The following is a 14,848-nucleotide window of genomic DNA, read 5'->3' on the forward strand; positions in this document are numbered from 1 at the left end:
GACATATACATACGTACCTATTTTATTTTAGGTAAGCTCATTTCTTTCATGTAGAGCCAAGGAGGCATAGGACTGCCTCCTTCATCTTGTGTTCTGCTGAATAATTTGTGGGAATTAAGAAATAGCACTAAGCCCTTAACACCTGGTACACCTATCTCAGGAGTGCAGGTGCAGTCTTACCCCTTTTGGATTGTTTATAGGCAAATTATATTTATCAGCAAAAGCCTGAGGCTCCAGGCAGCTGGCTGGAATGCACATTGCCAACTGTGATGACAGGTCAGTTCTTCTGGATGATGATTTGCTCTATCATATAGGACAGAGGTGTGAAGGCATAAGAAAAGGTTGTTTCTGGGCATTCTGCTCCTCCAAAAATTAAATCGGTCAGTGCTCTGCTGCTCTTTGCATTTTTATGTAAGTGGCTGTATAAAACTCTCAATCAATGGGAACATTAAAGTTTATGGTGTACTGTTAATGAAAGGCTTCTGAAGACTGCGTATGCGTGTAAGGGGCTAATGTATTCCACTTTTGTCTTTCTCACTCTTTATTCACCTTCTAGCATATATTTTCTATATTTTAAACGCCATTGGATTTGAAGGAAATAGATGTGGAACCAGAATTCAGATATAGAAATGGTTTTAAGATGTTCTCTGACATTCTCTTTACTTCATTTTCCTTTTATGCAACACAGGGGAAATGCTGTTACAACACCTAGTTACAGACTGTTGTGGTTAGGTGCCGTGCAAACCTAGAATGAAAAAATATTCACTCCAAGCCCAAAGAGCCTTACCTATTTCCAACCCCACAAAAGTGCTTTGATAGTTAATTTATAAAGTATTTTTTTTGAAAAAAAGCTCTGAGAAGAGTTGACTGGAGAGTTGACACACAGGAGCGACAAATCAGGCTTACTTTCACTTAAGTTATAGGGAATTTTAGGTGGCAGCTGCATTTTTTCCCACCCTACCTACATGATAAAAAACAAAAGGCAGTATTATGATCTTTTGTAGTTTTAGAGGTTTTGAAAACTTTGACTTTCGAATCAGATCGAAGTTATGAATATGGCAAAACAATCCCAGCTAGAATGCTCATCAGTGTTATATTCTAAATGTAATAAAATAGCTTATCTTTTTGTCTGTTACAATGATTTCACTAACTATCTGACATTTACAGCTGACATTGTACTAGTGAGGGATATTTACTATGTTCTTGTCCTCAAATGAAAGTTTCACATGAAATGCTAAGGAACGTTTCAGGGTTGTGACAGAAATATTAGTAATTCTGCTTTGCCTGTGGTTTAATGTGTTTAAATACAGAGCATTTCAGCATATAAAGCAGTAACGTAAGTGCTAGGATCTCAGCACCTTTTAGCATGCACTGCTGAATATACAAATGTACACATTTTGAAACCACACAGATGTGAAAATTTGCAATTCATAACCTAAACTGCTTCAATAAAAAGACAGACAAAAAGATTTCCTTTATGTCTAAAGGCAAAGTACCCTGATGCTGCTATTTTAGGAAGGAAAATTAATGACCATTTTTTACAACGGAAGCAGCAGCTCTTGTCTGCAGTTTAGAACTGATTAGTAAATGGATATGCAGAAGGCTGTGTATGGAATTAGACAAGTATGAGTCTGTGCACTTCAATCTATTTTATACATGTTCTCCAAGACCTCAACAACTAAAGCTAATGTTCCCTCAGCTCCATTGAACTAATTAAGCTAGGTCGTTATATTAATAATGGGTTGCCCTTCTGTGTGCATTTATGGCACTTAGCAAGTCAGTGTGTGTGTGTGTATGCTTACCTCATGAAGGAGAAAGCTCCTGTCAATGAATTAAATTAATCCATCCAGAGAATTAATGTGCCTTGATTACTGTTGATATCTGAAAAAGCTGGCATGCAGGAACAGATACCTGCAGCTGCAGGGAGTGAGTGACAACACTCCAAAACACTGAGCAAGGCCCTGAGCCTGTACTCTTGAATGAAGAGGCTGCTGACGCCCAGACGCGGTGATGGGCTTCCGATGTGATAAACGCAAAGGCTGCCACAGGATCTGAATGTTGCTATCAACACTTAGCTTAACTTAACTCAGTTGGGGTGGTATTTTGCCACAACTAGTTCTAACGTCCTCTGTCACATAAAAATCTTTCCCCAAATTAGTTTACAGTTCTCTTGCTTCCTTAATGAGTATGAAAGACCAGAGACACTTGAAAAATTCATTAGGAAAAACTCTGCAGTCACTCCCCAAAAATAAAAAGTCTGACGCGCTTTGGACATGGCTTTGATAGTTTTCTTGTTTTGTCAATTCTTTCAGCAGCCACTTCCTCTCCCTCAGTTCTCTTGCTGATGGAGTGCCACATCCAAGGTTGCTAAGGGTTTGGAAGTTCCCGAGTACTGAAAAAAGTAGTCCTTTAAGCCGGTGATAATTGAATGAGAGCAAAATGCAAAGATTCTTCTGTAGCATAAATATTAAAATATAATGAAAAGTTGACAGCTGGGATAAAAGAAAAGGTTTCAAAATTGCTGAAGTGGAAATATATAAAGAACAAGAGGTTTTCTTCTTGGCACAGAGAAACATGCATGAGGGATTCTTTGTATTATAGGCATGACAGCTACGATTTAGCATGAAATCAAGTTAAAAAAAATCACAAGTTTTAAAGTGATTTTAATGCTGCCTCCTAAAAGTCGATGGACAGTTCCAAAATTTCAGTTATCAAGAATGAAGCATTAGAGATCTATCAATAGCACCCAACATTTTTGATTATTCATTTACTTAGCTGCAGCGAAGGAGAGAAGGACTTGGCTCATAGTCTCACACCTACAAAAAGTCTATATTCGATTTGTTTTTCTCGTGCATAGTGAGAAAGTCATGAAAGGACTCAAGAGTCCCAGAGAAGTGTTCTTCAACTGCTCCATGCCCTCCTTGCCCTCCCAACCACTGGCTGAGGATCCAGAGACTGGGCTTGGTGAACTGCCCAGGACCTTTGTAAGCACTGGAGTAGGGAACAAAGTGTCCAGATGGTTTGTTAAACAAACAAAACTAAGTGTCTATTCAATGGAGCTGTTTGTTTAAAAACAGGTTATATTGAAGTCATTTAGGACTTTATGGATACAAATTTGTTTAGGTATTTGTCTGCAGTGTAACGCTCATCTAGAGATGAGGTTACTGTAGTGCATTTAGGCTTCAAAAGTATGGTTCACGGCACTCTTTTATGTGTTTCTTAAAAACACATGGCAATATAGGTAGCCCAAAACAGCCATAAAATAGCATTTGGATGCACAATAGCAAGTACATACCAAACCCAGCAAATTTTGAAAAAAAAAATCTCATCGCATGTGAATTACTGGGTGCAGCTTGCAAAGGTGGTATTACGCTCAGGTACAACCATTAGTTCGCCTGATGATGCACACAGAACAGAACACGTTCCTCCTTCTTGGAGGAGCTGTTTTGATGAACAGTAGTACAAGAGAAAGAAAAAAATATCCAAATAATATAATGTCCTGTGCAAGCTATCTTAAACCATTTTGGACTGTTATTTCAAAATCAAATTTCCACAAATAAAGAGAAAAATGTCATTCACTGTGGCACTTTTTGCAAAGTTGGAAGGTTAAAAGAAAGTTATTTTGTAACTGAGCATAAAATAGGCATTTGAAAAATGATTTAGCTGGAAAAAACACAATTTTTTCCACATTAAGATAACTTAAGAACACCCAAATAGATTTTTATTAGAATTCTCATATTCACTTCTGAGCTGACACATGCATGAGATATTCAGCCCTAAAGGTCACTTCTGAGAAAGCTATAAGTAACTGGAAACAGCACTGCAGGATGAAATGATGTCTCATTGCTAACTATTACTGCTGGAGAGTGATAAATATTTCACTCCTGAGGCTAAGAGCTGGCTCCTGTAAATAAATTTCTATTTCTCGGCTGTGCTGATTGCTGAAACATGATGTGACAGAGCTGGTTTTCCCAATTTTAATTTTTTGTTTAAAGAGAGGGTGGGTTGGCCTGACCCGGTTTTAGCAGGCATCTGTGCCAAGGGAGGCCAGCGAGGCCTGCAGGCCTGCATTGGAGGGACCCCACCACATGCTTCTCCACAGCCAGGAGCAGGTGGTGCAGGGAGAGCCCCAGCTCCTCTCACCCCATTGAGAGTGGGGCTGTTGGCCATGCCCAGCATGGGTGCCCTTCTCCTCCATGCCACCCTGACCAGGTTGCTCAGTGCTTCTCTAAAGCGTTACAGCGTTGGTGGATAAGGGAAGAGCAACGGATGTCATTCACATGGATTGTGTAAAGTGTTTGACACTGTCCCACACAGCATCCTGGTCTCTAAATTGGAGATACATGGATTTGATGGATGGACCACTCAGCTGATAAGGAATTGGCTGCATGGCCACACTCAAAGAATGGCAGTCAACAGCTTGATGTCCAATCGGCGACCAGTGATGAGTGGCGTTCCTCAGGGGTCAGTACTGGGAACAGTGCTGTTTGACATCCTTGTTGGCAATATGGACAGTGGCATTGAGTGCACCCTTACCAAGTTTGCCGATGACACCAAGCTGTGTGGCGCAGTCAACACACTGGAGGGAAGGGATGTCATCCAGAGGGACCTGGACAGGGTTAAGAGGTGGACCCTTGCAAACCTCATGAAGTTCAACAAGGCCAAGTGCAAGCTGCAAGAGAGAGCAGCTCTGAGGAGAAGGACTTGGGGGTCTTGGAGAATGAGAAGCTCAACATGAGCCAGCAACTTGTGCTTGCAGCCCAGAAAGCCAACTGCGTCCTGAGCCGCATCAAAAGAAGCATGGCCAGCAGGTTGAGGGAGGTGATTCTCACCCTCTACTCCACTGTGGTGAGACCCCACCTGAAATACTGCGTCCAGCTCTGTGGCCCCCAACATAAGAATGACATAGACCTGTTGGAGCGGGTTCAGAGGAGGGCCATGAGGATGATCAGAGGGCTGGAGCACCTACGCTATGAAGACAGGCTGCGAGAGTTGGGGTTGTTCAACCTGGAGAAGACTCTGAAAAGACCTAAAAGTAGCCTTCCAGTACCTATGGGGAAGATGGGGAGGGACTCTTTCTTAGGGAATGTAGCAACAGGATGAGGGGCAATGGTTTTAAACTGAAAGAGGGTAGATTTAGATGAGATATTAGGAAGAAGTTCTTTACAATGAGGGTGGTGAGACACTGGAACAGGTTGCCCAGAGAGGTGGTGGAGGCCCCATCCCTGGAGACATTCAAGGCCAGGCTGATGAGGCTCTGAGCAACCTGATCTAGTTGAAGATGTCCCTGCTTACTGCAGGGGGGTTGGACTACATGACCTTTAAAGGTCCCTTCCAACCCAACACCCGGAAATTGTGCTAGTCACCCCAGCTGCTAACGTCTCATTCACCTTCTCCAGGTTTTGGTCACCCCATGCTTTATTCTCTCCCTCTACTTTTCTTTTTGGTGTCGACATTAGTCATTAAGGTTTAAACAGGGAAAAAAAACAACAAAACAACAAAAGAAAACAAAAGAGAGAGGCCTCTGGTGATTTAGAGCTTTTCTCCACAGCTAAACGGCAGGCACAGCTACCAGTTCAGAGGAGAAAAGGCAGGGCCAGCAGGTTGCCTGTGGCTCCCTGCGGGGTGACCCAAGCCCCTGGGAGCCCCTCTCGGTTGGGGCAGAGGCGGCTCGCCACCCGCGCCGCTCCGGTTGCCACCTCAGCCCCGCCGCGCCCCCGCCGCGCCCCCACCGCGCGTCCGGCCCGCAGGGCGGCGCGCGCGCCGCCCGGCAACGGCTGCCCCGGCCCTGCCCTCAGAGGCGCGGCGCGGCCCCCGCCCCGCCGCCCTTGCGCAGGCGCGGAAATGTCGGCCGCCGTAGAGCGGCGGCTGGCGCTCTTCCGCGCCGCCCGCCGCATCCCCGCCGTCTCGCCGCGCCCCGCCGAGCCTCCAGGAAAGGCCGCGGCTCCGGAGGCCGCCGAGGGAGAGCGGGCCGCGGGTCCGGGCGGCAGCGCCGAGGTGAGCGCCGAGGTGGGGGAGGCGGGTCGGGGGGTGTGTGGCGGCCGGTCGGTGCCTGAGCGCCACGTCTCGCTGCTGCTTCCACAGGCCCGTCCCGGCGGGGCGGCGGCGGCTCCGGTGTGGGCGCGCCCGCTGCTGCTGAAGGTGCTGTTGTGGGCCGTGCTGCTGGCCCTGTTCGCGGAGCTGGAGCTGGGGCTGCCCTACTTCGTCCTCTCCCTGCTGTACTGGATGTACGCCGGCACCCGCGGCCCCGCCGAGCGGCGGCGGGGCGAGCTGAGCGCCTACTCTGTCTTCAACCCCGGCTGCGCCGCCATCGCCGGGACGCTGACGGCCGAGCAGCTGGAGCGGGAGCTGTATTACCGGCCCGCCGCGGGGAGGTAGCGACCGGCCCGGCGGGGGCGGCCCCCGCCACCTCCTCCGCTCCTCCGCCCCACGGACCCGAGGAGGGACTGAGGGAGGAGGAGGAAGAGAAGGGGGTTATTTCTATGCAAAACGCCACTTGCGCCTTACTCCTGGCCCGGTTTCCCCGGGCACGGTCCAGTCCCGAATAAAGCTGTAGCAAAGCGAGTGCTGTGGTATCCTTTCCTGGGGGGCCGGGCAGCAAAGCCACGGCAGCTGGGCAGTAAACCCACGGGCAGCTGTTTTCACTGCTCTTGCAGCAGCACCGAAAGGCACACAGCCTTTCCACAGATGTAGCTGTCGACTTGTCAGCTGTTGAATTTCAGCCCCTGCTGGCCTTTGTCACTGGTAAGAGGAAGGCCGGTGTTTGACAACACCTTTAGTAGAATAGCCAGCTGCTTTTCCTCTCATCACTAGCTAGCATCCTTTTTCTGAAGAAAAGACATAAAGAGCTATCTGCCTTCCTGAAATAGAATCATAGAATGGTTTGGGTTGGAAGGGACCTTAAAGATCACCTAGTTCCAACCCCCTGCCATGGGCAGGGACACCTCCCACTAGATCAGGTTGCTCAAAGCCCCATCCAGCCTGGTCTCGAAAGAGGCTGCTGCTGCTGTTTGCACTTGTGTGTTTCATCTAACACAGACCTCTGATTTCGGTGGAAGTTCCCCATTCACTTCTTATTCCATCTTTTATAGTTTGCAGTGTGAGCAGAAGATATTTATTATTATTCCTGGCAGGTAATAGATGGTTTTCTTTAATCATAATTTTGAAAAAAATTAGGGTGAGTGTGCAGCAGACGTGGAAATACAAGAGGCCTTCAGGCAGAAGGGGATTTGCCCTGTCATTGGATTCAGTCCTTTTAGCACAGCACAGCTGATGACACTACTCGCCATCATCCCACAGACTGTCAGGTGTACTTCTTGTGTGATCCACTGGTATTTTTAATATATATATCATTGCATTAAAACAAATTAGTAAGTCATAGTGAAGAACAGCTGGCAGAGCTTATGCCTATGAAGACTGAGCTGAGACGAAAAGTCACACATTGGTCTTTCAAATCCTGTTTCATTATGCCTTTTCTAATTTAAGTTCCACGCTGTTCAGACTTGACTTACCGCATGTTCCATTGTTGGTTGGGGAAACAAAAGGAAGTGTCCTTTGGACTGGAAAGAGAATAGTAGATTAAAGCACAAATAATATGTTTAATACTGCTAAGCATCTCCCAGTAGCTCTCCACAGTGCTTTCTTAGCTTCTAATATTGGTCTCTTGTATAAATTCCAAATGCTATTTAAAGAGTTTTTGGATTTGCACATATTCCACTGTCCTCTGGTAAAAACCTGTCAGAGTTCTCACTATTCTTACTGATTTCTTCTGACTCACTCACACAAACGCTGCATTGGTTTTGCTTAACATAGCCTCTGCAGGTTCAAAGGCCTTTTTGTAGTAGGCATAGAGTTGCAAATATAAAGCTTTGTTTCTTGGGAGAACTATGAACTGCGAGTCTTTCCATTCTTAGAAAGTTTTCTTCTAATTACAGAATAAGAAGTAGTCAGGTCATACTTAAAGTAAATACACCAGTAAGTGGCAGAACTTTGTGAGTGAAACTTTATTCACAAGGATAAAAATAAACATAACTGTAACGTTTATGGGGAGTTGATAATGTGACATCTTGTACAGTTAGATTCTTTGGGTGTTCTTTAAAACAAGGAAATACATGCAAATAAATATTAAATATAAGGTAACATCCATGAAATTACAAAACTTTATAGCAGCAATGCTGGAAATGAAGTTTTCAGTTGTTACATTATGTCCGGGTGAATTTATAGACTCTTCTAGTTAATGCTTCATGAAACAATTTACCACAATGAGTAAGCATGACGTTGAAAGGCACAAGACATAAAAAAAAAATAAAAAAAAAATCACACAGTTCATCTGTTCCAGTGCTTTGTGTTGCTTTCCTTGTTTCCTATGTTTTCAAATAGCAATTTCAATGCTATTTGAGTAGCATTTATTGCTACTCAAATAAATGCACACTATAGATTCAACAAAGGCTTGTAAAAGGTTTTACTGAACTAGAAAAAGTATGATGGAGAAATTGGTGTTTAGGCCTTGCTGAAAGTATTTCTCAAAATACACAATTACTGTAATTCTGTTTTGGAGGCAATTACTTTCACTGAGTTGTTCCCTCAGTACTTAGTGGGGATTTACAAAGGTTTGAAGGAGTGAGAGCTTAATCAGTGAGGGAAAAAAAAATTCCACCACACCCCTCTGCTTCGCTAAGATCTCACTTTGTCATCTTATTTTTCTCTTGGATTCTAACAAGGCAGAAGTTACAAAGGTGAGTTTGACATCTGCTGCTACAGCTATTCTCATGGGCCCAAAGCCCTCAGTTCTTAAGCGACTAGGAGGGGCAAAAAAAAGCTTATCAAACTGTTGCATGACTCTTGTGACAGCAACTAAGTATGGGTTTATTACTACACACGTAAATACCCTTTGTTCCTATGTCTGTCCTCTTTCACTTGTTAGGTATACTTTCTTCAGCATAATAGTGAGTTAAAGCACCTCTGTAACTTCCTATTGTCATAGCAAAACTATCATCTTGCTAACACCTGCACAAGTAGCAGGAACTTTTTTTTTCTCCCCACAGGTTTGCACACAACTAAGCAGGGCCCTGAAAAACTAGCTAGCACCCACTCTTGAATACTCACGAGCGAAATTATTCCCTCCAGTGTGCATTATCGTAGAGCTGTAAATTTCATCTGTCATCATGCTGCCTGTTCACCTACCAGCGACTAACTTTATCATTTTTTTTCCTATTCGAAACACTTAAGGGTAGATGTTAAGTAGAAGCATCAAGCGTACTCTCTACATACAGGAAGCTAGTGAACTGAATTGCAGGACAGGAGTTAACATACGCACGTAGTAGTCAGGTATTGTATTGGTGGTCACACAACACAGAAGCTAGTTATTAAATTTACAGAAGAACCTGAGGTGCTTCATTGCAAGGTCAACTCTGCAATCAATGTTGGCCTGCGTAGAAGCCAGCACGCTAAACATACGTAAGCCAGCCTGAGAACTGTGGTGGATTTCTACAAACATGTCAGACTTTCCCCCTGGAGCTCAATTACAAGCATTATATCAGAAAAAGGTAACCCATCCTCTGTAATTCAATTTTTACCTGATGACTGTAAAACTAATCCACCCTGTTGGCAATTTGGATTCTAATACAATGATTAAATAACGCCATGCAAAGCAATCTAGCTTCAGGCAGGAAAGATGCTGAATTACATCCCAGAATATCCAGTCCACTTTCTTAGCAATGGGGGATGTGAATGCAAGTGCAAAGAGAGACTTGAAAATAGTTTGGTTTTTTTTTTTTCTTCTTTTTTTCTCTCTGCTGAGTAGTCTAACTGCTACGCCATGGAAGTTACTTATTACAAGGCGGCTATGGACAGGGATATTCTCAGAGCTAGTCTTTAGCACCTTGTCTCTTTCTTGTCAAGGGAGGCCAAATAACAGCCAAGTAAAGCTATGTAAAGCTTGTTATTAAGTGATGCAATGGATCACGCCCTGCTTGTAAAGGTACCTCTCTTTTTTCCTTCCCCAGCAACTCTTGTAAACATCAGGGAGGGTAACAGATAATTAGCAGTGTAGACGCGTGCACTGCAAGAGCCCTGGCAGTTTTAAACAGAGAAAAAGGCCGTTGAGTTTAGGATAGCATGGGGTTTTTTTTATTTGGTTGTTTTTCTGGGGGTGGATTTTTTGAATCCCACTGAGGGCGGACGGGCTGTGGAGGAGGAGGAGGAGGAGGAGGAGGAGGAGGAGGAGGGCAGCCCGGCTCAGGCAGGGCGGGGGCCGGGAGCTGTCCGCCGTGCTGAACCCGCATCCTGCCGGAAAGGCGCCTTCCCGCCACCCTGAGCGCAGCTGCGTCCGCAGGCACCCCTCGTCTGCAGAAAGAGAAACCAAAAGCGAGCCCACACTGCGAACCACCGCATCTTCTCCAAAGAGGTGGAGGCTGGTAAAGGCCAGCTGTGGCCGTAAGCTGACTTCTGTGCGTTTACCCCCCACAAGAAGCAGAGCACAGCTTAGAAAGAAAGTGTCCTCTTGAGGCGCGTGTCATTACCCTGTCCCTGTTAACACCCGTGTGCCAGAGGCAGAGTACCACATAAAAACAGGAAGGCTGTGCATTCAGGGGATATTTCCATCCATATCAAAAGAGATAATGCACACCTATTAATAACAGAAGAGGCCCCTACCAGATACTGGTTTTGGTTTATTTTTTTTTCAAGTGAAGCTTAAAAAGAGCATACAGAATTGTGCGCCACGCTCCCTGCTGTATTGATAGACCTTCAGGATGCTGTTCTTCACCTACCCAGAAAACAGGTAAGCACATCTTCAACTTTAGCTTTAGGAAGCTCTTACCACAAAACTGATTTTTTCCTAAAACACAAGTTGTGTCCCACTAAGTTCTCTGTTTCTAAAACTAGTGATAGCACCTTGCCTTATCCCCATAAAAGTCTAGATGTATTTTTTGGCAATAATCATATTCTGTATCCTTGTAATTTAATCAGTTGATCACTCAGCTCGCCCACTCAACAGTAATAAGCCATTGACCCTGTGGTTTCAGACTGGATCAATGCTATGCCTAAGTTTTGGACACCTGGAGGCCTTGTGTGCAAACAGGAAGAAACTCTTAACTTACTTTAGATGTGATAAATTTTTCCTGTGATGTGTTGATTACATTAGCAGATTGCTTTCCCTAGAAACCTTTGTCCAACAGCCTGCAGGCAATGAGCAGCATATGCTTAAGTTTCTTGCTGGAGATGGCATACTTAAGCCACTTGCTTGGGTATTTAAGGGTTTTCAGGTATATTATACAGTCCATTGTTCTCAGTCTGATTCACCTGCAGAAATCTTAGCTGAACGTGGCCTGACAAGTGGCAGCATAGACACTACTGCCTACCGTGCCTCCACTACTGATGCTATTGGCTGGACACTTTAGAGGTTTCATACTGCTGTCTCTCTGGACATACAAATGTTCCAATCTCCAGCGCTCCCAGCTTTTCCGAAACTCCATCTGAACCTAAGAGAAGCAAAGAAGGAAACAAAAGGAATGAATGTAGAACTAATCAGATCTTTAAATGACTCCACTAGAAAAGAGCAAGGAAAAATAAAGATACCAAACTACTGAGAAAAGCTGGCAACGCTCTAAACCTGCAATAATATTGCTTAAAATTGTCCAGTTATCTCCTTAGTCCATTGTAGGGTATTCTATATTGAAAATAATGACAGCATTCACTTTTACTTGTAGAAATAAAACTCTTCTATGCACTGGGAAATCTTATCTTCATTATTTTATTCTAAATTGTACTCAGCTGCTATACTGAATGTACTGTATGCCCTACCAGTACTAACAGTTAAGCTGATTTTGCTTATCAGCCATGAAATGACTAAAAAGACTGGCTTCCTGCTCAGTACGGACCCCACAGGTATTCCTAAGAGTTCCAATTTTAACTTCTGGTTTGATTTAAACAGCATTATGTCTTGGATTAGTTTTGTTCTTTGAATACTTTTTTTTTTAATTCCATATAAAAATTAAGATTTGTTCAGAATTGAAAAACCAGCAATTAAGCATGTTAAAGACTGTACTTTCCCCCCTCTTTTTAAATAACGATTGCAGTATCTTGTTCCAGATATTAGCTTTTTTTAAGTTCGGAAGTTTATCCAGGGTCTTGTAATTGCTGCACAATCAAGAACAGAATTTAGATCTTCCTGTTCCACAGGCAGAGTTCTTACCACTTGACCAAAGTAAGAACCTCCATTAGCTTTTAACACATGAGGCAGAGGACAAAATTGAACCTTTTTTACTCTATTTAGAAAAAGGTATGAGTGCAACTATAGTAATCAATCACGGTCATTATGCTGTGTACTTCAGCCTGGAAGTAAATTCACTATAGGTGGGTCACTCAAGTGAGCCTTCTCTGGAGGCTCTTTTTGTTTCCCTTCAGGGTCTGGTACTGACCATCAAGAGACGAAATAGGTTGATGGCAGTTCCAGTGCAGGTCTGTCATCATACCCACGCTGCTGAAACCTTCATACTCAGAGAGACTTCCTAAGGAACCAGCTGCTGTATGTCTGTCTTGTCTGCTTGTTCATTGTGAAATAGTGAATCTGGGAGGCAGCCTTAAAAAAGGAGCAAAGCCTTACAGAACCACTTGTCTTCCCTTGGTGGTTACCTCTAGCAGTGCTTGTCAGCTCTGGGCAACAGCCATCACACTGAATACTGTCCTGGTGGGAACCAGCTGCATCTCTGCATTTCTGACAACGGAATCTGTCCCTCTGGTGTCACTACCAAATGGGACCTAAAGAAAAGATGCTGAGATAGAAGCTTGTATTTTACAGTGATAACCGTGGGTCGTTGTGCCAAAAGCTGCACAAAGACACCAGAAAAAGACAGTGTGACTTGAATGGCTTGGCATAGAAGAATGAGTGAGAACAGCCCGATAAAGACAGAAAAGGAAACTGAAATACAGGGACCATACTGTCTGCAGGAGAAGAATTGACCGTATTACCACCCCAGCACTTGGTACTTTTTGTGGGCATGGAAAACAGCTAGTTTAATAGGCAGCACTGGGAAAAAGCAGTTTTAGACATTAACAGGCAGATCCTGAAAGAAAGCATGAACATACTTAATGACAGAATAAGTCAATGAGCAACAGAAATGGGTATCTTAAAACCAGTCAAAGGGAGGAAATGAGTCTTCAATCCGGCTGGACATGACAGGCTGTATCCTAGAGCTATGATACAAATAGCCTGCAAGATTGAGATGAAGCGAATGGGAAGACCTGAACAAAAGACTATCAGAGATGATGTCTTAGGAATGGATCTGAATGACAGAATATTATTTTTCTCTCCAGAGGTTAGGAAAAGGGTAAAGAACAGCTCTGCTGTCTGCATTGAACTGAGTTTTTGCCTAGATGCCCAGTGACAAGTGGCATTCCTCAGGGGTCAGTACTGGGACTGGTGCTGTTTAACATCTTTGTTGGCGACGTGGACAGCAGGATTGAGTGCACCCTCAGCAAGTTTGCTGACGACACCAACCTGTGTGGCGTGGTCAACACACTGGAGGGAAGGGATGACTTCTGCTTTAAAAGACTCTCTCCTGACTGCTGGACTCCTGAATTTTTTTAATTACTGCCCAATCTTCCTTTTTTCAAGGAAGGAGGCAACAAGGAGAAGCAAGGCTACAAAGAATGAAACCTGAATCACCTTAAACTAATTCTGGTGGAAATAATGGAAACTATTCTGGTGGAATATTTCTTATAGAAAGCAACACTAACAGAAAGACTGATCATATCAAGCCCAGCTTATTTTTCAGAGAACATTGGTGATAACAGACAATCTGATAAGACCCTGCCATTTGCATCCGAGCAACATCAGAGAAAATTCAGAATCCTTCAGGTGAAATATAACTGAAATATGAACATATTTCAGACCTGTAAAACTGTACAAGGGATTTAAAACAAATATTCTCTAATTCATGCCTGAGCGAAGCCTGCTGCTACCCACCTCTGACTTTCGTAAGCAGTACAATTAACACGTTTGCTTAAACAAAATCTTACCCACAAGCTACAAAAGTGAACAGTCTCCTGCAGGGCTTAATTCAGGATGCCTGCTGCTTTTCTGTTGACTCCAGCCTGGCCATAATAACACAAGTAGAACATTTTTCCATTGATTCCAATTGCTTGATGAGGCCTATCTCTCCATAGGTGATCTTGAATTACTATGTCATATTTAAAAGTAGATTTAGCACGATTGTAAAACACATTGTTGTGCACTAAGCTTAATAATGTGATGCCAAATTAGTTTGCTTCCCTTGCAAACCTGGTTGCTGAATGAATGAACAATAACAATCACTTAGAAGGTAATATGAGAGATTCCTGCAATACAGAAACAGAACAATACTCTTTCCCCCAACAGGGCTGAGATTCAGCAGAAGCCATAGAAGGTGCTACTTGCAGTCAGTTAACTCAAAGCCCTGGCTACATTTCTTCTGGGCCTGTGGGTGACACCTCACCACTCCATGAAGTTCAGTTTGAATGAGAACGTGACGAAGTCTTCAAATAGCTGGGCCACAGGAAAACCAAACGAATCCAAACTATACAGGCATTAGCCAAGAGGACTCTCCAACCTCACCAGCCAGCTGAGCTGAGTTCTCAGAATAAAATGGGCTCTGCTCCCACATTCACCCAAACAAGCAAATAAGAAGCACTGTGAGATAAATTAAGAACAGCAGCTATAATTCTTAATAAAAGAAAAGCTCCAGCAGTGCAAACTATACAACTGAGAGCAAGACAACTTGCATGATTTCACATCCACAAATAGTGGCTCTAAATTATACTGCCTGAATTTCCTCCAACAACATTTGTCTGAGGAGTTATCCTGTGCAGC

At 43.9% G+C, this 14,848-nt stretch overlaps 2 protein-coding genes across 2 annotated transcripts in view; one reads left to right on the top strand and one right to left on the bottom strand.

Annotated features, from left to right (window-relative positions):
- Nucleotides 1-5,844: 5,844 nt before the first annotated feature.
- On the top strand, nucleotides 5,845-8,382 carry SAYSD1 (SAYSVFN motif domain containing 1). Its single transcript, XM_054197334.1, has 2 exons — nucleotides 5,845-5,997; nucleotides 6,085-8,382. Exons 1-2 carry the CDS (start codon nucleotides 5,845-5,847, stop codon nucleotides 6,376-6,378), a joined length of 447 nt encoding a protein of 148 aa, XP_054053309.1. The 3' UTR covers nucleotides 6,379-8,382.
- Nucleotides 8,383-10,961: 2,579 nt separating this feature from the next.
- GLP1R (glucagon like peptide 1 receptor) overlaps nucleotides 10,962-14,848 on the bottom strand; it is an 85,393-nt gene continuing 81,506 nt past the window's right edge. Inside the window, exon 13 of the mRNA XM_054195767.1 lies at nucleotides 10,962-11,480. Coding sequence (XP_054051742.1) covers nucleotides 11,313-11,480 — 168 coding nt within the window. The 3' untranslated portion in view covers nucleotides 10,962-11,312. The remainder of the gene's footprint in view (nucleotides 11,481-14,848) is intronic.

The sequence above is a fragment of the Rissa tridactyla genome, chromosome 3, assembly GCF_028500815.1.
Source record: "Rissa tridactyla isolate bRisTri1 chromosome 3, bRisTri1.patW.cur.20221130, whole genome shotgun sequence".
NCBI classification, from domain to species: domain Eukaryota; kingdom Metazoa; phylum Chordata; class Aves; order Charadriiformes; family Laridae; genus Rissa; species Rissa tridactyla.